The sequence below is a fragment of the Chinchilla lanigera genome, unplaced genomic scaffold (genome assembly GCF_000276665.1).
Source record: "Chinchilla lanigera isolate Chin_1 unplaced genomic scaffold, ChiLan1.0 scaffold00012, whole genome shotgun sequence".
Taxonomy (NCBI): Eukaryota; Metazoa; Chordata; class Mammalia; order Rodentia; family Chinchillidae; genus Chinchilla; species Chinchilla lanigera.
The window spans coordinates 26664457-26688360 of record NW_004955413.1 but is presented as its reverse complement, the minus strand read 5'-3'; the positions used below and the strand labels follow the sequence as shown (position 1 = coordinate 26688360).

The 23904-nt window shown below is 40.5% G+C and overlaps 1 protein-coding gene across 1 annotated transcript in view; it reads right to left on the bottom strand.

The window, feature by feature from the left end:
• Ep300 (E1A binding protein p300) overlaps positions 1 to 23904 on the bottom strand; it is a gene marked incomplete in the record, with an annotated part of 80323 nt that overhangs the window by 39515 nt on the left and 16904 nt on the right. Inside the window, 8 exon segments of the mRNA XM_005379339.2 lie at positions 98 to 215; positions 3011 to 3148; positions 3829 to 3922; positions 8140 to 8385; positions 9773 to 9886; positions 10692 to 10953; positions 12576 to 12752; positions 20950 to 21587. Coding sequence (XP_005379396.1) covers positions 98 to 215; positions 3011 to 3148; positions 3829 to 3922; positions 8140 to 8385; positions 9773 to 9886; positions 10692 to 10953; positions 12576 to 12752; positions 20950 to 21587 — 1787 coding nt within the window.

The window sequence follows — 23904 nt, the reverse complement described above, 5'->3', positions numbered from 1 at the left end:
CAGTACTTGCCTGTCATGTCATAGAGGACAAGTAAATTAAATAACCAGAACACGTCTGCTTGCGACTATCAATGAAAAAGAAAAACCAGATGCTCACTCGATTATTTGCAGATTCATACATATCCCCTTCCACTTTGCGGGCATAGGCAACCAGGTTTTCCATCCGTCTATCTTTTAAAGCAGCAGGATCCGGAGTAGGAAATATGGCTTGAACCCTGGGAAGAGAATATCCCACCACTGTAATACCATGTCAGCTTTTTATTCACATCATCAAGATGTATATTCCTTTAAATGTTTTCCTAATAATGAGTATTTCCCCATCTTTATACACTAAACAGAGTATGAAAATGAACTATTCATATATAAAATGATATACACTGAAATTATTTTTGTAATAGACAAAGGATTTTCCTGATTACAATATGAGAAATGACTCCATAAAAATACTCTGTGGTCCTTGTTAACTTACATGGAGTGCAAAATATTACATAGTACTACATCAAAGAGAAAACCTGGCCTTTGTTATAGATTCAAAAGGCTTCAGCTGGGCATGGTGACGCACACCTGTAATCCAGCTCTTGGGAGGCTAAGTGAGGCAGGAAGATCTCCACCAGCCTGAGTCTGAGGCCTACCAGGGCTACACAATGAGTCCAAGGTCAGTTGGAATTACATAGCGAGACACCATTTCAAAAATAAAAGCCTTTAGATTCTTTTACTCCTAAGTTTATTCAGCTTATTAAATAAATAACTACTCCACAATTTCAATACACAAGCTTGAGATGGAGGGAGCAGAAATGCAGGACTCTGGCTAACTTCCAAGCTTCCAATACTGCAGGAATTCCCTATAAAATGTTTGGCAACAGTTATTTTTCTAAGATTGAAAAATGTGGTTTTTAACTGCTTGTGGTAGTAGACACCTACATTCCCAGAACTGGGAAGGCTGATACAGGAGAAACACAAAGACACAGACATCAGCATAGCCAGGTGTGGTGGTGCATGCCTGTAATCCCAGCACTCGGGAGGCTGAGGCAGGAGGATCATTGCCAAGTTCAAGACCACCCTAGGCTACAAAGTGACCTCAAGGCCAACCTGAACTACATAGTGAGACCTTGTCTCAAAAAGACAAAAAATAAACAAACAAAAAAAGCCCAACAGCATGGGCTACACAGTTAATAGCACTACCACAGTGGTAACACCCTAACTCAAAACAAAACCAACAAGTGATTGGAGGGGAGGGGTTTAGACAAGGTCTCACTGTACAGCTCAGGCTGGTCTTGAATTAGTGGCAGTCCTCCTACCTCAACATCCCAAGTGCTGAGACTGTAGGCATGTGCCACCACACTTGGCAAAAGGTGACTTTTTTGGGGGGAGCACAATTAGATTCGTTATGTTCAGCTATATCATACCTGAAGGAACCAGACTGAAAACATACAAGACAACTAGAGTTGGGAGAAAAATCTGCAAGCATATAAAAATCTTTTAGTGTTAAATCATATGATTAACCCCAAATAATCTATGTTCTCTATTTTTTTAATAAAAAGTTCTAAATGATTTATCCAAAAGAACAGTGTGGTTATTCTTTATTTCATTAAATAAAGAGTTCTCTCCTTATCAAATTCCATTAATAGAATTTCACAATTTCTAAAAGAAGCCCAAGAATATTATAATACAAAAGCAAATTAAGACAAGATAAGCTAAGTCTCATGGTTCCTAAGACAAAGAAGAAATAAAAATGGAGCCAGGGGTGGCAGCCCACATCTATACATCTACCACTCTGGGAGGCTGGGACAGGAGGATTAAAAGTTGATGCCCAACCTGGGCAACTTAGTAAGACCATGTCTCAAAATAAAAAATAAAAAAAAGTAAAAGGAGCTCAATGTGAAGGCAATCCCCATCACCAAATAAAGATGAGCCAGGCATGGTGACACACACTTGTAAACCCAGCACTCAGGAGGCTGAGGCAGCAGGATCATTGCAAGTTCAAGACCAGCCTGGGCTACAAAGGGAACCCAAGGCCAGCCTGAACTGCATAGCGAGACCCTGTCTCAAGAAGACCAAAAAAAAAACAAAACAAAACAAAAAACAAACAAACAAAAAACCCAAATAAAAATGGAAAAAAGAATATCCTTCTATTAGGTAGAAGTGAAATTAAAAAAAAAAAAACAAACACTACTTTCTCTTAAAAAGTGCTTCCTGCTGTGCAAAGTGCAAACTCTAACCAGCAAGATGGTAAGCTCTATCTTTACAACTGGACACATGACGATTCATCACTCCACCTGCCTCCCTTACCTCCACCTCCACCTGACAAGACCTGTTTAGATTAAGTAATATGGAGTTTGTGAAGAGAAGTAACTGCCACGTATCAACTTCACAACAAACAGTGTAGGAAGTTTTTCATAAACTATTGTGAGTGCATCTGGAGGAGCAGAGATTCAACTTGTCAACATAATAAACTACCAGGAATAACAGAAAACATTATCCTTCCTACCCAATATTTAAACAATTGAGGCCTAGTTTTGCCTCTAAAATGTAGGTTGTGCAAGACAAAGACACAACATGGACAATTTAAAACTATTAATTTTTGGCAGTCAGGAGAATAGTTCAAGTGATGTCAAAGCTGGAAGACTCTTATAAATGATAGGATGAAGGCTGAGAAGCAGAAAGCAGAGGAACAGCAGCAAAAATGACAGTAAGAGCAGGGTTATCAACATCCAGAGTCAGGCAACAGGAAAATCAGTGACAGTCCTTTAGCTGTTAAACGTCTAGCCCAAGACGTATTCATGGTTGTTGCTGCTGTGGTTCTGGGGATTCAACTCATGGCCTTTGTGCTGAGCTTCAATCCCAGTCCTCTTTTAAGACAAGGTCTCACTAAACTGTTCAGTTGTCCAGGCTCAGATGGGCTTAAATTTGCAATCCTCTTGCCTCCCAAGTAGCTGGGATTACAGCTGTGTGCCACCATACCCAGGTACAACAACTCTTACCAATGAGACAGGCCCACAATCTTACTTACAGTTTGTGAACAAGATGATTTCGAAGATCCTGAGTAATATCTTCATGCCACTGTTTCCTAATTCCAGTATTGGATGGCTGAGCTGCTGTGGGCATAGGGCCCAGGGAGGCAACACCGGCGTTTTCACTCATCATTGGGCTTCAAGAAGTAAGCAAAACAAAACCCAAAACAAATGAACAAACAAAAGGCAAAGATGTTTTAGTGAGGGGCAATAGAAAGAGCTCATTAAGGGGCCAGGGATATAGCTCAGCAGCATAAGCGCTTGCCTGGAGAGCCTGAGGTAGTGAGTTCGATTCCCGGTACCAAAAAAAACCAAGAAAGAGCTCATTGATTACTGCTGACAGTTACTACTGCCCTGGGTCCAATACTCTATAGGAAGTCTATTTGCGTAAGTGTATGTGTGTGTACATGCACGCAAAAGTGCTTGCGTGCATCTGCACGGCAACACTATTTTTACCTATGAGAGAAGAGTTGCATGTAACATGGAGGACCTAATAAAGAGATTTCTGCTTCAAAAATAAGTTGTGTCATCAGACTAAAATATTACCTGGGTAAGATGTCACCAGACCTCAAGGAACCCCTTGAATAATGAGGTTTAAGATAAAGGAACAATTTTTATACAACTGTCATCTTGCAACTTCGCACTGTATTTGAAAAGTGTAGGTTATCCCACTTAAGTAATATAATTTCAAATAAGATGACAGAATACTCTTGATTTTTTTCATTCATAAAGGCTACCTTCAAAACAAGTAAACTAAGAACTCAAAGAATTTTTAGTATTTAAAATGTGACTCAGCACAAACCAAGATAAAACTTACTTTTGAGAATTTATGGCTGAATGCAACATCGAGTCCGAAAGAAGATTCGGCGCTTGAACCCCTACACCTCCATTTACTCCCATAGGACTAGCACCTAAAAAGAAAGCAAAATGACAGAAGACAGAAAGGAATAAAATAAGCCATATAATAAACATCATAAAGTCAATACAAAAGACTCTAATTATTAGCAACATGATTAACACATAAAGGCCAATACATGAGGTGCCCTTACAAACTAATAAGAAAGAGGTGAATAATCCAATAGGAATGGGCAATTCACAGAAAATGAAACAAAACAGCTTTAAAAAAAATGCAAAAGTGTTCAAATATACCCACAGTTTAACTGAAACAATGTATTTTTAATGTCTGAAGTTGTCGGAACATTTTTTTTGGTCCCGGGACTCAAACTCGGGACCTTGCAATTGCCAGGCAAGCGCTTATGCCACTAAGCTACATCCCTGGCCCAGAACTTTTAAAAGTTAATATTCTAAAACCAAGTACGGACGAGAGTGTAGGGAAGGAAACACTGCCAAGCTGGGAAGGTTACTCGGCAAGTACTACCACATAAAAACCTCGTACATAACCTCTGGCTTAGAATTTCTACTTCTGACAATTTCTCTTACAATTATCTATGTATTAGAAAACAAAAACAAAAACAAACTACAATCAAAGCTGTTAAGGAAGTAAAGTGTCCACAGACACGTGCTTTCATTAGCACACAAAATTTATATAAGGACACAGAAAAAAATATAGCGATTCTCCCACAGGAGATGGGCATATCCAGTTTGGATTAAAGGAAAACATGTTTTATTGAATATATCTTTAAAATGGCCAGATAAGCTCTATGCACATATTATTTTTTTTCAATGAACAACTTTTTGAATAGCTCATTTAAGAAAGTGAACAGCAACATTCACAGCAGAACAGATTTTCGTGTAAAAACTTGTTTTGATGCACAGTTCTATCACCTCATGTGATACAAGTTACTGTAGTCAAAAAAAAAAAAACTGGAGCTAGAGATTTAGCTCGGCGGCAGAGTTCCTGCCTGCCAAGCAGAAGGTCATAAGCTCAATTCCTGGTACCAAAACAACAAAACTTCCCACTAAAATAAAAATAAGTAATTGGTAAGATCAGTAAGTAACATTTAATGAAGAGAAAAACTGTGGCCTTCTTTCACTGTGCTCCCTAATACTTAGGCAGAATGTTCTGATAGCAATCAGGCTGGCTATCTAAAAAGTATTAGCTGCTTGGCTGGGGATGTTGCTCAATGGTAGAGTTCTTGCCTTGCGTACACAGGGCCTTGGGTTCGATCCCCAGCACCACAAACAAACATACATACATAAAAAATGTAAGTTTTTGCTGAATCAAAAACAACACAAGGGGCTGGGGATTTAGCTCAGCGGCACAGCGCCTGCCTAGCAATTGCGAGGTTGTGAGTTCGATTCCTGGTACCAGAAAAAAAAACCAAAAAAAACAACACATACACATGTATAAAACAACACATACACATGTATAAAAAAGAACACCCATAAGGCAATACAAATGAAAAATAGTTGCTACAAGTGGTCGTTTCTGAAATAGAACTGTGCTGTCCACAACTGTCACGATAGACACTCCATGTTCAGCTAATGCCTTTGTAGAAAACGTTCACAACATGGATTTGTTTTAGTGATGGCAAGTATAATGGATCTTACAGCCTTCTGATGGCACACGAGCACAGCACAACATTCTCTCCATGTTTTCCAGGTTCATTTAACATTGGTTTCAAAGAACAGCTCACTCGTAAGGAAGGCTCCACGGCCCTCCTTTCCACCACAATGCTGTATGATTTCATCGAAGTATACACAGACTAAGCAAATACCATGTAACATCTGCTTATAGAAATGTTTTCAAGGGGCTGGGGATTTAGCTCAGCAGCAAAAGCACCTGCCTGGCATGTGCAAGGTTGTGAGTCCGGTTCCCGGTACCGGAGAAACAAACAAACAAAACAAACAAACAAACAAACAAAAAAATGTTTTCAAAAAATTCATACAAAAACTATTAAATGAAAAAAATATCCATCTATATATTGGCTATTACTAAAGATCCTAAGGGTGAGCATCACCTGGAATGCAAGAATGCAGGAATCAGACATTATTGGCAATGTGGAAGAAATCAGTAGAGCAAGAGATTAAAAAAAAGAATTTATGGTATCTAAAATTCAACAAGAGAACATATTTCTGCCTTGTAAGCCCTAGAAGCAATCCCATCCCAATAAAACCTTTACAGACTAAATGAATTCAAGAATAATTAGAAGACTAACAAGATGGTCCAATATCAACACTGAGTTTTCTAATTGGTAAAAAGCTTATTTTGTAATTATTATTTGTATTTCAAAAACTCCAGGCTACAGGGCTGGGGGATATAGCTCAGTGGTGCAAGCACCTGCCTAGCAAGTGCAAGGTCATGAGTTCGATTCCCAGTACCACCAACGAAAAAAAAAATTCCAGGCTCCAGAGAGATTCTCTCTTCCCTTCCCTGCTGAAGTCTCTGCAGTCTAACATATGTTAACAGAAAACCTGGAGCGCTGTCTACCTAATCATTTGCCTGCCCAGCCAGAATAGAGATGTTTCAACATAGGGCTCATGGCCCTTTAGTATTTGTTTTCAGCACAAGCTGAACTAAGGCTGTTCATCATCTGTTCTACTATCCTGGATCCATGCAGGTACCTAAAATTTGCATCAAAGATGTTCCAGCAATGCAGCCAGTTGTGCCACAGTAGGAGCTACATCTGTTAGCACAAACTGCAACTGAAAATGTATTTCCCACATGGTAGCAATTGTACTTGCCTAAGTTCTTCATCCTTCCTTCAGATAAAGACAGTATGGCATAAGTATTTTTTCAAAAATCTAAGTCCTGGGGCCGGTGATATAGCTCAGTGGCACAAGCACCTGCCTGGCAAGCCCAACATCCTGAGTTTGATTCCCGATACAAAAAACAAAAAAACCTAAGTCCTGGAAACAAACTAGAGATAACAACTGCCAAGTAAGCGACAGAAAAAAACTTTAGAGAAAGAGTATAACTAAAAAATCAAGACTTTGATAATTGTTCCAGAATTTAAGAGGGAGAGGAAAGGACAAAGGAAAGATATATGCTCCCTCCCTAATAAAGTAAACATCTCAACTGACTTTGGGGTACAAGTGGAGAAATTTAAATGTAGAATGTAAACTGACTGATTTTTTGAGAGACAGAGTCTTGCTATGCAGTTTAGGCTGACCTCGAACTCACTATGTAGCCCAGGTTGGCCTTGAACTCATGGCAATCCTCTTGCCTCAGCCTCCCCGAGTGCTGGGATTATAGGCATGTGCAACCACGCCCGGCTTAGAATGTAAACTGACTAACTTTCACAGCCTTGCCCATTGGTTGGGTCATCTGGTGTTTGGCATCTAATTTTCCTGAGTTTCTTTATACAGTATATTCTAGATATCAGTCCTCTACCATTCGAAGGTACGCATGTGGTCATGGGTTCCATCCACAGTGAACAAAAAAGTGAACAGCAAAATCTGAAAAGCTAAGGCTTCCGGCAAATCGTAATAGAAAGGTAGAAATAGTCCACCCAGGGAAAAGTGCGCTGGGCTAATCCCACCTCAGACTGCTCTCTGGCCACAAGAGGACATCACCACAAACAATCCCAGAACAAAACATAAAGCCAGAGACTTCTGCTCAACACTAACCTAAACAAAATGGCTTTGATGTTTAACTGCCTGACAGCAAAGGGTTACTCACAGGGCAAAGCTCTCTTTACATAGGAAGTAAGTCCTAAATCAGGACATGAGAACACTGGCAAAGGCACACTAAGCCTTCTGCCAGTTACATGGCCATCTAGAGAGAGACAGCAACCACACTCATTTCTATACATTTCAAGCCAAAACAATACCTCAAGCCAACACAATTCCTGTTGAACAGCTGAAAACTGCAAAAACAAAACAAAAACAAAACCTGGAAATCTTAATGTCCATTTGTAAGAGATCATCATATGTGATCCCTAAAGGATGTACAGGAGAATATGGAATACAAAAGATGTCCACAGTGTTAATGTTACGGAATATATGGGATCTCATTTCTAGAAATTTAAACGCGTATACGCAAAAGGATATATAATCCATATATACCAGTGGCCGCTATCTCTGGTATATAGATTATAAAACTGCTACAATTTGAATAATCATGTATCAAGTACATAAATGAAAAGGAGAAAAGTAAGTAGTTACATCCACAGACATTTACACACACAACCAACATCCCCTCTGTGATGAGAAGACCTACACTTACTCATGCTGTTCATGGGCCGGATGCCTTGGGGTGACTGCCCAGACTGCTGATTCTGCTGGTTCTTCGCCTGCACCTGGGATTGTGGTGGCATCTGGTTTCCTGAATAGGGCAGTCCAAGAGCCGCATAGGCTCTTTCTATTGAGCTGGGATCAATCTGACTAACAGTGCTGAGGCTAGGAGCAGACTGTTGACCCACCCCTAGAGAGCTGGGGTTTCCAAGCCCAACGGGTGCTCCGGTCAAAATTGCTAGAGAAAACAAAAGGCATGGAATTACAATATTAAAGTTGCTGAGAAAAAGACTAAGATGTCCCAGTGAACTTCAAAAAACCAAATTATTAAGTAAGTATGAAACATCTTAGTAAATGCATTGTCTATTATTCCCTTGGAACAGCTCCTACATGCATTTCAAGTGTGGTGCTACAAGCCTGTAATCTTGGCACTCGGGAGGCTGAGTGAACTACACAGCAAAACCCCATCTCAAAAAACAAATAAAATTCTACAAGTAGAGACAATGTGGTTGAAAAACATCATGAGCATGGAAGGTTTTGATCCAGAACACCAAAAGGCCTTCTCATAGGCTCTGTAAGGGTCCCTCTTCACACCACCACAGTACACACACCTTACAGCCAAACACCAACACCAGGCAGCATCTTTTCTGCCAATGTGACAGGACAGAAATGGTATCTCTATCATTATGTAATACTGATCTTTGTTGTGTTTCCTCTAGTGAATCATTTCCTGGTCCTAATTTTCTACCAAGTACTTTATGATTTATTTGGGGAATTAATTTCATTTTTATAGATGGAGGTGGTGGCTCATGCCTGTAATCCCAGCACTCAGGAGGCTGAGGCAGGAGGATCACTGCAAGTCTGCGACCAGACTGAGCTACAAAGTGAGCTGAAGGCCAGCCTGAACTGCACAGTGAGACCATGTTTCAAAACGATAAAAAAAAAAAAAATTTCACTTTCACATACTTTACATCTACTTCCAAGTTTGTCTTTCAACCATAAATGCTTAATCTTTTGTGGCTGGAGATGTAGCAGCTGCACTTTTAAATGTATTATTATTTATGACTAGCCTTTTCACTAACTCTTCTTCATCCCAAGATTATAAAAATAATCTCAAATTTTTTCTGTGTAAATAATTTCAAATCATCTACTTTGATCACAGGTATTAAGTGTAACCAATTAACATTCAGAGTTCCTGATCTTACCTATCAAGCAATTCAATTCTATGCACTGGGTATGAAGCAGGAAAGGAGAAAGGAAAACTATTTTTTAAGAAAGTGTGATAGTTCCATAGGCACAAGACCCTCACAAACAGAAAGTGTACTCTGAAAGCGCATCAGATGGCACTGACAAGACTCCCCGAATACCCTCAGCACTCCAGGTACAGCAGGACACACCCGGCAGTCCTAGCACTCCAGGAACCTGAGTCAGGAAGAGGATAAATTTGAGGCTACCATGAGCAACCTGGTGAGATACTGTCTCACAAAAAAAAAAAAAAAAAATTTATAAAGACTGGGATATAGCTCTCAGTATGAAGGTCCTAGGTTCAATACCTAATACTATGGCAAAAAAAAAAACCACAAAAAAATTTGGGGCATAAATCTGCAAAAGATGTCATCACTTACACTGCTGATTTCTCTTATCCCCAGCATTTTTGAGGGGGAGACACACAGGACAATCGTGCCTTGTACAGTTCTTCCAGTGTGAAATGATTTGTCGAGAAGATGCACAGTGCGCCACTAGAAAGAAAGTTTTTGAGAATAGCTAATTTATTAATTATTTAGCAAGTGCTACAAATGTATTAACTGATTTCATCTTTATAACACAAGGTACCTCCTGTTAATATTTAGATTTTAAAGTTAAAACAACAGACAAAAATGACTTAGCAATTTGCACAAAGCCAGAAAGCGCAAAAACTGGTTTCAAACTCACAGGCAGTTGGTTTTAGTCTCCCTTCCCAGCACACGCTCTACAGTTTAAGAATACATGACACGTGTGTTTATAGAAATGTCTTTAATGACTCTATGCACAAGCCACTACACTGGATGAAACTGATTATGTAAAATGGTGTTGAGCTAGGTATTTCCCTACCTAGTGATTAAAAAGCCTTCAATAGTATTTAAATGATGCTCTACTGGACCAAATCAACACCAATGAGGATCACCACAAAAATGGGAGACCTTCACATTTACTCTCCGACCATATCCCTGCTCAATGGCAAAATGATACTGTATTTTTAACGTTTCCTAATGCAGAGCAGGACACTATCAGCGCAGGACGCTCAAAATAATTTTGTTTAAAACTGCTTTGTTCATAATTATCAAGACCTAGCTGTTGCCAGGATGTTATTTATCAGGTGAATAAACTGTAATACAGTTAGGCATTTTTTAGCACTTTACTGGGGTATACATGATATTTTAAAACACTGCACAAATGCAATGTATATATTTCAAGTGAGTCTGGACATACGTTCACCCCCAGCTCACCCTGACCACACTCCAAGTACTAAGCAGAGCCATCCCTTTGTGGTGCAAGCCCACTCACCTTGGCAGGACTTGCCTGACTGGCAGTGCGTCATGTGGTTCAGGACATTCTTCATTGTGCGGCAGTGGGGAAGGTTGCACTGCCTCACCTCCCCGTTAGCCTGTTCCCGGCGCTGGCACTTGTGAGCATGCAAAAGGAGAACAAGCTGCTGCTGGATGAGCTTGCGCTTCTCTGGATCAGCCGTGTGTGCTCCAGAACCCATCCCCTGGGTGACTGGAGTCACCAGGCCTGGCTGCTGGACCTGTGGGGCAGGCTGTTGACCCTAATGGATGTAACAATAAAGATACATTTATTTAATAATAGGTGTCAAAGAGTGTTCTTAATAACTAGGGATCTGGATATTTTCAATTAAAACCAGTACATGCCAGACTCTGTTTTTTTGGTTTTTTTCTTGGTACTGGGAATCCCAAGTTCAGGACCTCACACTTGCCAGGCAGGTGCTGCACCTCTGAGCTAAATCTCCAGCCCCTAGACTCCATTTCTGATAGGGGCACTAAAATATAAACAAATCAGTGCTCCACCAGGAAGCTCAATTTAGTTAAGAAAATAAACGATGACATTACTAATATAATAAAAGTGTATCTGATTGGACAACTAAATCAGAGAGAAGGAAAGCGCGTACTCCAGTGGGAAGGGAAGAATGAGAAGTCCAGACTGAGGAGAAAGCCCAGGTTAGCTTTTAAGGAATGAGGAACTTTTAGCTGACTCAGCAGAGACCTTTTAGGTGGATGGAAAATGTTAACAAACGGAAAGGTTTTTCTAATAATAAGTATTTCTGAAGCCGAAGATTCCATGTTTCAGTCACCTTTGCATCTCTAATACTTAGCATACTGAAATACAGGAAGTGAACATACAAAACGTCCTCAAGAAGAAATAAAACTGCACTTGGGAGGCTGAAGCAGGAAGATCACCTCAAGGTTTGAGGCCAGCCTAGACTACACAGTGAGCTCAAAACTACCCTGAACTACAGAGCAAGACCCTTTCTCAAAAAATAAAATGAAATAAAATCACTATAGGAGAACTTTTTGAAATACTAATGTGGAGTACCAGGTAAACTTACAACTAGAAACAAGGCTAGCCTGGCATAGTGGTACACACTTCAAATCTCAGCTACTTAGGAGGCTGAGGTAGAGGTGAAGGATCTCAAGTTCAAGGCCAGTCTGGGCAACATGAAGAACCCGTTTCAAAAAATGTTAAAAAGCCTGGAGTACAGCTCAGCGAGAATGCTTGTCCAGCATGTGAGAAGCCCTGGGTTCAATCCCTAGACCTACAAAACAAAAAATTTTAGTTCTGTGTGTGTACATGCGTGGTACTAGGGAGCCTTACCGCTGAGCTATATCCCCTAGCTCTTTTCTTTGAGGTAGAATGTCACTAGACTGCGCTAAGGGGCTAGTGATATAGCTCAGTGGCACAGCGCCTGCCCGGCAAACTCAAGGTCCTGAGTTCGATTCCTGGTGCCAAAAAAACCTCCACAGAACTAAATTGCCCAGGCTGGCTTTAACCTCTTGATCCTCATACCTAGGATTCCTATGTGCAGGAATTACCGGGAAATTATTCTGGTGTTGTACATGCAGTCCTTGAGAGTTGAGATCCTTTCCCAAGAGGAGAAAGGCTCCACATCCCTGTGTTTACAAAGCTCACCAGCTAAGGTTGCTGACTTGCTTCTGTGGGATCAGCCTCTCTTGACAACCACCAAAGGTAGCCAAAAAAAAAAAAAAAAAGACATGGAAGCATGGCCCATGCCTTCTCCCTCACAGGACTCACCCATTACACAGGCTCCCAGTATAGACAGACCCCAGAGTGTATAGAAGGCATCAAAGCTTAACACCATTGTTCTGTTAAAATGCTAGTGTGAAGAGAAGTTTATGACTGATGAGTACTCACCATGTTGGGCATTCCCCCACCAGGAACTGCCTTTTTGTCCATTGGAAATGGAGATAAGCTATTTGGTAAAACAGTCTTTGCCTGAATCTGGAGACCAAGGCCACTGGCTCCAATCTGTTGTCCAGAATTCTGAGCATAAGGTGAGCCATAAGGATTGGGGTTGTTCATTATTCCCATCTGAGAGAAAGAAAGAAATCACATTTTGGTTCCCATATTGTTATTTCCTTTCCTGTTTCAATTCTAATTCACAAAGATAGTATTAAAGCAAACTGTGTATATTAGAAAACTGAAGCCAGGCGTGGTGGTGCATGCCTGTAATCCCAACACTTTGGAGGCTGAGGCAGGAGGATCATTTCGAGTTCGAGACCAGCCTGGGCTACAAAGTGAGCTCAAGGCCAGCCTCAACTGCATAGCGAGACCCTGTCTCAAAAAGATACCAAAAAAAAAAAAAAAAAGAAAAAAGAAAACTGAATAAAGAACGCTAACTAAAGTATGTTCAAGATTAAGATCAAAAAAAAAAAAAAGAAAAAAGAAAACTGAATAAAGAACGCTAACTAAAGTATGTTCAAGATTAAGATCAAGATGAGGTATAGTAAATTTATAGCTATTTTCTATAAATCCTCAAAATAAAGCTGTTTCAGAACTATTATAATTATCATGATGTAACTGAACCCACTAAACAAGATTTCCATTAAAAAGTACATGATAAACTTTCATTTAATGTATAAACTATGGCTAATTCAATTCTGCTCCATGTGCCATCTAATTCCTAAATAGACAGCTGACAAGTCAGAATAGGTTCAATGTGCATTCCAGCATTTAAGTGAGAAAACTGGTGCTTTGGGGATCAATTCTTTTCATTTGGGGTGACTTATGAAAGCGTGGGTGGGGGCTAAGATGGTCTTTTTGGGGGTTTGAGACAGGATTTGCAATGTAGTTTAGCCTAGCCTTGAATTTACTATGTACCCAGGCTGGCCTCAAACTCACAGCGATCCTCCTGCCTTGGCCTCCTAAGTGCTGTGATTACAAGGAGTGCACTACTATGCCCAGGTGAAACACGGTCTTGCTGGCCTCAAATTTACTATGTAAAGCTGGGTGTGGTGATGCACGCCTGTAATCTCAGCACTCAAGAGGCTGAGGCAGGAGGATTATTGCCAGCTCAAGACCAGCCTGGGTTACAAAGTGAGTTCAAGGCCAGCCTGAACTACATAGTGAGACCCTGTCTCAAAAAGACCAAAAAACAACCCAACAACAGCAGCAGCAGCAGCAGCAGCAAAAACCTCACGATCCAATTGGTTCAGCCTCTCAAGTGTCGGGGTTATAGGCATGTACCACCATACCCAACTGAAGTTTTTTTTCAAGCTTTGATTCTAAATCCTTTACATATAGCAAGCAAAACTCTCCCTTGCTGTCCTGTAAACCTATTCACTAAGTATTGTTTGACCTTTACGATAATTTGGATGTCTAACTCTTTTTTTGTGTGTGGTCTTTTTGAGACAAGATTCCACTATGTAGTTCAGGCTGGCCTTGAACTCACTTTATAGCCCAGGCTGGACTTGCACTTGCAACAATCCTCCTGCCTCAGCCTCCTGAGTGCTGGGATTACAGATGTGTGTCACCACACCCAGCCTTCTAATTTACATACTTTAAAAAGAAGGTTCTTTTCTGTATTTGTGTTAGGTTCACCTGGAGCCAACATCTATATTATATAACTGAGAAGATTTATTTATAAATGTTTAATTGGGTATGGTGGTGCACACCTGCAATTCCAGCACTCTCGGCAGCTGAGGTACGAGGTTCACCGAGTTCAAGACAGCCTGGGCAAAATAGTGAGTGCAAGACCAGCCTGAACTACATTATGAGGTCTTGTTTCAAACAATCAAAACTAAACAAACAAAATAAAAACTAGTTTAAGTAATTAAGTTGGTGTCAGCCCTCTCCTTTCCATGTAATGTAGGGTACCAACTGTAAGTCAATCAACTCCTGCACAGAACAAGCACTCAGAATACTACAGTTACTGCCCAACTAGAAAGGAGCCATATCAGATTTCTATCCATCTCTGCCAGATTCCATCCTACCCGAATCCTTCAATTCTACCTCTGCATACAAATATTTTGTGTAAACCTGCCCCTTGTCACTGTCTTAATCCAGTCTCCTTCATCACCTATCCCTATTAAGAAGGTGGGCTGGGGGATTATACACTTTTTGGTTTTTGTTTGTCTTTTTGAGACAGAGTCTCCCTATGCGTTCCAGGCTGGCCTTGAACTCACTATGTAGCCCAGGCCAGCCTCCAACTGGTGGGAATCCTCTAGCCTCAGACTCCTGGGTACTTGGAGTACAGGCTTATGCCCCGACACCCAGCCACGTTTGGTGTTTTATTACTTCCTGTATGCACTGTTTGCAAATCTGAAATCATCATGTTTCTGGAGTCTCTAGCATTTGTTTTCCTACAACGCACACTTTCTTTCCCATTTGACTCTGGATGCTAACGTATAAGGGAAAGAATACTAATCCCCTGGACATGCAATTTATTTTCCTTTTCTTTTGCTTACTTAGGTGGTACCATCATAACTAAGATTCAATCATGATGTACTACCTGAAGATGCTATTCTTCTTTTCATTTCAATTGTTACTATCTTTTGAAGCATCTGTGCATTTGTCTAGAAAGTTATGCAGCTTTTTTTTTTTTTTTTGTCTTTTTTAAGACAGGGTCTCACTATGCAGTTCAGACTGGCCTTGAGCTCACTTTGTATCCCAGGCTGGTCTCGAACTCACGAAGACCCTCCTGCCTCAGCCTCCCAAGTGCTGGGATTACAGGCGTGAGCCACCACACCTGGCCACTTTTTTTTTTTTTTTGGCAGCTCCTTTTTTACCCTGCCAAAAGTATTCACGCCTGTATTCATAACACAACCTACATGACAAAATGACTTGTTACAGGGAGAACTATACGCACAGCTCCCCATGATGAATGTAATTATTATGTACCACAAACATGTACTAAAAATTTTTTAAAGTAAATGTAAAAAATTAATTTGTTAAAACATATGGCTCTTCCAGCTGGACCTGGTGGCACATGCCTGTAATCCAGCACTCTGAAGGCTGAGGCAGGAGAATCACTATGAGTTCGAGGCCAGTGTGGGCTACATAGTAAGTTCAAGGCCAGCCTGCACTACATTGTGAGACTTTGTCTCAAAATACATACATACGTACATACATACGTACATACAAACAAAAAAAACCTGTATGGCTCTTCTATAGGCAGACTATGCACAAAAGGGGAAGAACTTCAGTTCACTTACCTTTCTAGCCCTATCATCTGGACACCCTAAAAGCACCAACCTAATACCTTACTCAGGAAAACAGTATAAAGGCACAAAATAGATTATACAAACCTCTATAAATAAAATTCAGTTCTTTAAAACATAAGCAGTATCTGTACTCTAAAAATTCATATAAGCATAACCATGATTTGCATGTAATGGAAAGGCAGAAAAATCAAACATTTACATTTTCACACTAAGAGGTAACCTGCCTCATACGTTATGGATGAAGGGAACATGAGAACAGAGGAAGTGGCTGACTTTGGGTGAAAGTGTGAAGAACGAGGAGGCCTGACAGAGAAGCATTCCTAGTAACCAACTTACTGCTTCAGTATCCTCTCCAATAAGTGAAATTTCCTAAGTAAATCTGGACAGTAAGATCTTAGGAACAAGCTGGGGATATGTCTCAACAGTAGCACACTGGCCCAGCTAGTATTGATCAGGCTCTTGGTTTGTTCCTCAGCAAAACACACACACACACACACACACTGGAAGGATGATTTAACACAGAAATAAGAGTTCAGGCTATTTTTGGTAGCTTCAAATGCAGCTGAAAGTGTTGCTGATATGCATGTTTTTAAACTACTCATATTTATACTAATATAACCCCAATAATACATACATGCTTACACTTGGGGGAGTTATATTTCACTTGATTTCTTAATTAGCACAGAAGGTCATTAGAGACCTAGCATGAAAGCCTAGCATAGGGGCTGGGGATTTAGCTCAGTGGTATAGCCCTTGCCTGGCAAGGGCAAGGTTGGGAGTTCAATTCCCAGTACCAGAAGAAAAACAAAAAAGAAAGCCTAGCATAACAGACAATAAAAGACCAAGGTGATAATAAATTATGCTTGCAAGTATCCTGACTGAGTAAATAAAATTGCTGGAATTTGTAAGCTACCATGGTGTCTATTAGTAAGTATAATGTCTTCATTCAGATGGATCCCGATATAATCTGGTACTTTATGACTTCAGACACTTCCTGACATGCTCGTTCCCTCAACTTGATGCACCACCTAGAAACTCCAAGCTCACTGACAGCAAACCAGGGTCTCAAATGCAGAGGATGGCCGGGGAGATAGCCCAGTGGCACAAGTGCCTGCCCGGCAAGAGCAAGGTCCTGAGTTTGATAACTACCACCAAAAACAAAACAGAACAAAAACACAATCAAACGCACAGAATGCACTGGTTGCTGGTCAGATGGCAGTAATTTATTGTTTTCGTTATTCATTTTTTTTGTTTCTGTTTATTTTTGGTTTTTTGAGACAAGGTCTTACTATATAGTTTAGACTGGCCTTGACTTCACTATGCAGCCTAGCAGGCTGCCTTCAAACTCACGGGGACCCCTACCACTGCCTCTGCCTCCCGAGTGCTGGGATTACAGGCGTGCACCACCACACCTGGCAGTACTCCATTCCTGATATTTCTGGTCACTCTAACTAACTAAGATTCTCCGGGTTGTGCCTCCTAAGATTCCGCTGCCAGAGTTAGAAGATAAAAGCAACCTCCCTATCACTATCCTTCATGTTTCCTTGTCTCCTAAACCTCTTCCTACTATTCCTCCATAACAGAAAATATACTTTAATTTCTGCTACACTTTAGTTATTGGATCTCTCTTTCTCCAGATGTCCAATAACCCACCACCATACAGATATCCACCTACACTGAAAAGACAGGGCCAGGAGGCTACAACACTTCTAGACAGCTAAAAGAAAAGAGGATGCGTGCAGACTGCTTACTTTATTTTCTAAAGAAATGAAAATAAAAAATAAAATCTAACTTCACAGGCTGCTTTAAGTTTAGTTTCCAACACATGAAAGGCAGAGAGGTGGGAAACACAGTAACACCACATGACAGAGACAAACACAAGCAGGAAAGAAGTAAAAAGCAGCGCCCAAAGAATGTTAACAGTTTAGGAACATTAAACACAGGGACAAAAATCCCTGCAGGTCTCACTAGGTGAGACTCGCAGTCACCACAAACAGCAAGTCAATACCGAACGTGTGGCACCAAGACTGTAGGGGGACGGAAAAAAAAGAAGAATCAAACAACCTACAGATATCCCCCACTACTGCTGGGAGCTGTAAATGTTCGTGCTGTGTTCAGGTGCACACCACATGGCAGGCACTGCGTTACACCACGGGGAACTGATGGAAACAAGGAAGACCCGGATCCCCCAAACTCACACCAAATCCTCCGCACTCTCAGTCTCTCCATATAGATTCTTCTTCCCCGCCCTATACCCAACAGACTTTCCTATCTGCCAGACTCCTTGCCTTCGGCAAGGCCACTCTACTTTTAAAAGAGAATCAACACATTCAAGGTTGCAGTCTCTTCAACATCACACAGCAAATGTCATCACAAACTGATGTTACTTAAAGAGAACCCTCAATCTGACAAACACTAAGACTTCCATCTCGGTGGGAGTTGTGTACTCCAAAACCAAGTCACATTTGGGGCTTATTGGTTTTTAATGTGTATGTGATGGGTACTGACGCTAGGACCTTACACACACTAAGGCACACACACAACTGAGCTTCACCCCCAGTCAAGATTCAAATACCAATTGCAACAGGTATAAAAAATTTGGACACAAACCAATCCGGATCCAAGTAACCCAAGCATGGGTGAAGCCAGACATATAGGAAAGCTAGGTCAGGCTTTCTTTTTCCCCAGACTTAACTGAAAAATCATAAAGATGTTCTAGGGCTGTGTTTATAAAGGAGCCAGGGCATCACATAGAGCAGGACTACAGAAAGGGTAACAGAAGATAATCACTGCTCTAACTTTTAGTGTTGCTCTAGCAATGACCACTTATATAGAAGGTTACAAGGGAGTCAGGAAGCAAATCCTGCTGCAACTACTACCATGTTGGGTTCTTAGGATTTGTCTGTTTGAGACAGGGTCTCACTATGTAGTTCAGGCTGAACTTGAACTCACTTTGTAGCTCAGGCTGACCTAAATTTCTAGGCATCCTCCTGCCTCAGCAGCCCAAGTGCTAGGATTACAAGTATGACCACACTCGGATTCTATGTTGTGTTTTTAGCTGCAGAGTCTTTTAGAATAATTTAGCAATAAAAACATTAGAATATTTAACTACAGTAATTGCAATGTGAGCTTTTAACTCGTAATAATATACTGTGACTATTTGGTTCTTCATCTATATAATGGGAATACAATTAGCTACTTATATTTCCTGTTATGGTCAATGACATACTAAATACATAATAATAGGAGGGGAATATAGCTCAGTGGCATAGTGCCTGCCTGGCAAGCGCAAGGTCCTGAGTTTGATTCCCGGTACAAAAAAAAAACCACCTACTAATATCCACGTGCTTCTTAGCAGTTAGCCCCTACCAGTAATTTTGATACAATTATATTGTCTGACATTATATAATAACATGTTCTAACCTTGTGTCCCTAATCATAAGTTCTCTCACTGACTGCATTTTATTCGTTTCTTTTAAAAAGATATTTAAAAAACTGTTTAAAAGTATGCAGAATTATTAACAAATGCTTCTTGAATAAAGTCTTTCATTCCAAAACAGGTAAACCCTTCCACTGAATATATACAGTATTATATTAACGCAACGTAAGTATTTTTACAAGCCGCATCCCCATATCCTGAGCAACATAATTTCGGGACCAATAAAGTTAGAATACTCTGACTCGAATTTGTTTAAGTCTTCAACAGGAACATTTATAGGACAGACTTTTCTTCCCACCACAAAGAAAAAATTAAGTTGGGCACAGTGGCACACACTTGTAATCCCTTACTGGAAGGGTTACTCTGAGGCCAGCCTGGACAACTTCTTGAAACCCCCTGTCTTCAAATAAAAATACTTTTAAAAGGGGGTAGCCCGGTGTGGTGGTGCACACCTGTAATCTCAGCACTTGGGAGGCTGAGGCAGGAGGATCATTGCGAGTTCGACACCAGCCTGGGCTACAAAGTGCACTCAAGGCCAGCCTGAACTGCATAGCGAAACCATCTCAAAAAAAGGGCAAAAAATAAATAAATAAATAAAAATAAAAAATAAAAGGGGGTAGTGGCTGAGGATGTAACGCAATGGTAGAGCACTTGGCTAGCATGTGTGAGGCCCTGAGTTGAATCTCTAGTACCACAATGATTGAATGGATGATTCAATGAATCAATGAATGAGGAATGGTGTGTTTATGTCTTAACTATGTATACAGATTGTACATTTAAAAGATTAAACGCTTTAAAAACTGTACTTAATATTCTACACTTCTAACAAAGTGGATTCTTAACAAAAGCCTTGCAAATGGTGTTCAAAATCTGGTTAATTCAAATACTTAGAATGTTAGCTGAGGTTTTATAGCGAAAAAATACACTTTCATTTTCATCAACTAATAAAAATAATGGCCAGGCATACTGGCACATGTCTATAATTTCAGCACATGGGAGGCTGAGGTAGGAGATCATCATGAGATCGTGACCAGCCTAGGATACATACTGAGTTCAAGGCCAGCTTGAACTACATAGCAAGATTCACATCTCAAAAAACAAAAAAAACTTTAAATATTTCTTAAGAGTGTAATTCGCAGAAGCAAAGACATACATTCTAAGCAGCGGGAACAAATGAAATCACTATCTAGAGACAATGTAATGTCAACTGCCTTTAAATTATATTCTTGGGGGGCTGGGGATTTAGCTCAGCGGCGCACCGCCTTCCCAGCAAGCGCAAGGTCGTGAGTTCAATTCTCGGGACTGGAAGGAAAAAGAGTAACTATATTCTTGGAAGGAGGTTTATAATCTGGATTTAGAAATAAAAAGTATCACAACAGGCCACAGAAAATAGAAATTACACTTCCAAATTTTTTTGAAGTGTGAAGTTACAGAATACCAGTTACAAATCTTTTGCCTAAATTTAGGAATTTCTTAAAATTTGTGACAACAAAGTAAATCCTTAGCATATAATACATAGGAAATGCTACACATTGTAAAATTGAACATGAACAGTACAAATGAATCACTGACCTCCAGCCCTCCCCCTATCAAACACTCAACAGGTACAAACTAAAAGGGCACTTACCTTTAGAGGCTGAGGGCCTCTCAATCCTGTCTGTCCTCCCATCTGAGGTGAGCCCTGCTGCAGTGACTCTGTCAACAAGTTGCCAGTATTTCCCATGCCTGGGTTTGAGTACTGCATGTTGGGTCGTCCTCGGCCTGCTCCAATCGAACCGTTCATGACTTGGCCTGGCATTAGCCCCTGTCCATTGCCTGCAGCCAACATTCCAGGGTTCATGCCAGCATTCATCCCTGTGCTCATTCCCATGGCAGGCTGATTTACTGGGCTGTTCATCATACCTGCTGTGGACTGTGTGGGACCCTGATTTGGTCCACTAGTGCCCATCCCCATGTTGGGAGAAGTCAAACCTGCCTGTGCCATTGGGCTTTTGACCATACTGTTTATCAAACCTAATCCAGGACTGTTCTGTTGAGCCTGGCTGGCCATGACTTGGCCTGGGCCACCAACCCCCATATTGAGGTTAGGGGAACTCCCAGACCGTAGCAATTCTGATAGCTGTTTATGTTTAGAGGCTGCATCTTGTGCCATGCCAAGATTTGTCTGAAGCTGACTAATATCACCCCCGTTGGTTAGTCCCAATTCTGTAGAGTTGATTAATTCATCTGGTAAGTCATGCTCCAGGTCAAATAAAGAGCCAAAATCTAAAAACAAACAGGAAAATAAAGGTTAAAACTTGATACAACCAAGGTAAAAAAACTGGTCTATATTTTTGGTTCTTGGTACCCATGAAATATTATTTCCAAACCTCAATGAAGTATTATTTATTTGTATTGCAGACCAGCCATTTGTAAAATGAAACCCACAAATTCAGCATGAGCTCCAGAAAAGCAAGGAATGCTATTCTTTACCACCTCTTACACAGAGCATTCTTCAAAGCAATGCCTCAACTAGTGAGGTAGTTCGTTTCTTTTGTTTTTTGGGCTTTTTTTATTTGAGACAGGGTCTTGCTATGCAGTTTAGGCTGGCCTTGAGCTCACTTTGTAGCCCAGGCTAGTCTTGCACTCGCAACAATCCTCCTGCCTCAGCCTCCCTAGTGCTGGGATTACAGGCACGCACCACCATGCCTGGCTGAGGGAGTTCGTTTCTACCAGACTCAGCCCAAGAGGAGTTTTCTTCAACCAAAATCCAGCTCTAACAGGATATTCTGGCTCCTCAACACACAAACCACCTCTACCAGTCAAGAAGAGGTGCGTGAATTTGATCCTGGGCCCTACAACACTGGCACTAATTATTAGCATTTTGGGCTGGCTAGTTCTTTGTTCTACGTAGGACCCTAATTTAAATGAATCAAGTATAAAAACACACTTTGAAATGACACTCAGGAGACTATAAATATAGTCAGTGATATTAAGAAATAATATTACAGGGGCTGGGGATTTAGCTCAGCGGCAAAAGCGCCTGCCTGGCATGCGCAAGGTCGTGAGTTCGGTTCCTGGCACCGGAGAAAAACCAAAAAAGAAATAATATTACAGAAAGAAAAAATGGAAACAAAACTTTGGTAAGCAGGGAGGGGAAGAAGGATTGAAGAGAGGGAAGAGGATGGGGGAAACATGAATAAAGATATACTATGCACAGGTTAAAAAAAACAACTGTGTATGGTGGTACATGCCTGTAATCCCAGCACTCCAGCCAATCAGTAACACCGTTCACAAAAAATATTGAAAAACATTTTGATTTATTGTAGACTACCTACCTCATAGACACACTTTAATGCAGGGTCAGGTAACTTTTAATTAGGACTTGAAGACTCACATGGTATTATTTTGGGGAGGCTGAGGCAGGAGGACTGCCTCAAGTTTGAGACCAGCCTGGGCTACATACCAACATGTTTTCTCAAAAAAAAAAAAACAAGTAATAGTAGTAGTAGTAGTAATGTAATAATAATGACAACAGTAATATTATAGAATGATAATGGTATCAATATCACTTTTAAAACGAACTCTTTACTGAGATACACTGACAAATTTCTAGTGAAATAATGTGGCTAGAATTTGCCTTAAAATATTCCAGTAGAGGTTGAGGCAAAAGGACTCCAAATTTCAAGGCCAGCCTGGGTAAAACAAATTCCTCCATCTCAAAAAAAAAAAAAAAAAGTCTTAAGGTACTCTAGTAAAAAGGAAAAAGGTGTGAAAATACTAGTATAGTAATTTAAAGCTCAATAAAGGCATTTAGGAGTTCTTTTTACTGAGGCTTCTGATTTATAAAAGTGCAAAAGTGTCAGAAGTGATGGCACAGGCCTATAACCCCAGCACTTGGGAGGCTGAGGCAGGAGGATCCCCATGAGTTTCAGGCTTAGCCTGCAGTGCTACATCATGAGTCAAGACTAGCCTAAACTCAGATGAGACTCTGCCTCAAAAAACCAAAAAAAGTATAAAAGAAAGTGATAAGGATAGCTGAGTGTGGTGGTGCACACCTGAAATCCCAGCACTTGGGAAGCTGAGGCAGCAGAACACAGTGACTCTGAGGTCAGCCTGGGCTAAAAGCAAGACCCTGTCTCTTGAAAAAGAGAAAGAGAGAGAAGGGAAACCTAAGCACTCCTACTGCTATTAGAGAAAAGTAATCCTTGGCTACTCCTTTCCACAAAGAAAACATCATATATAAATTGTTTTACAGGTATGTCCTACGTTAAACTTTGAAGAAAGGTAATTGTCTTACATACAAATACTCTGAAGTATAAAGCAAAGAGTAGTCTAAAGTCTACACATGACCACTACAATAAAAGAAAATTACAGGCCAATCTTCCTCATGAACATGGAAGCAAGAATTCTTAAAAGGGCAAACAAAATCAATGGGTGTCTTAAAAATGTAATATTGTAATCAAACTGGGATAATCCCAGGAATCCAGGACACATTAAAACAGTATAGCTGTCATTCACCCTAACATAAGATTAAGGAAATGAGTCACCTCAATGACTGCAAGAAAAGCAACTGATAAAATCCACTACCCAATAATAACAC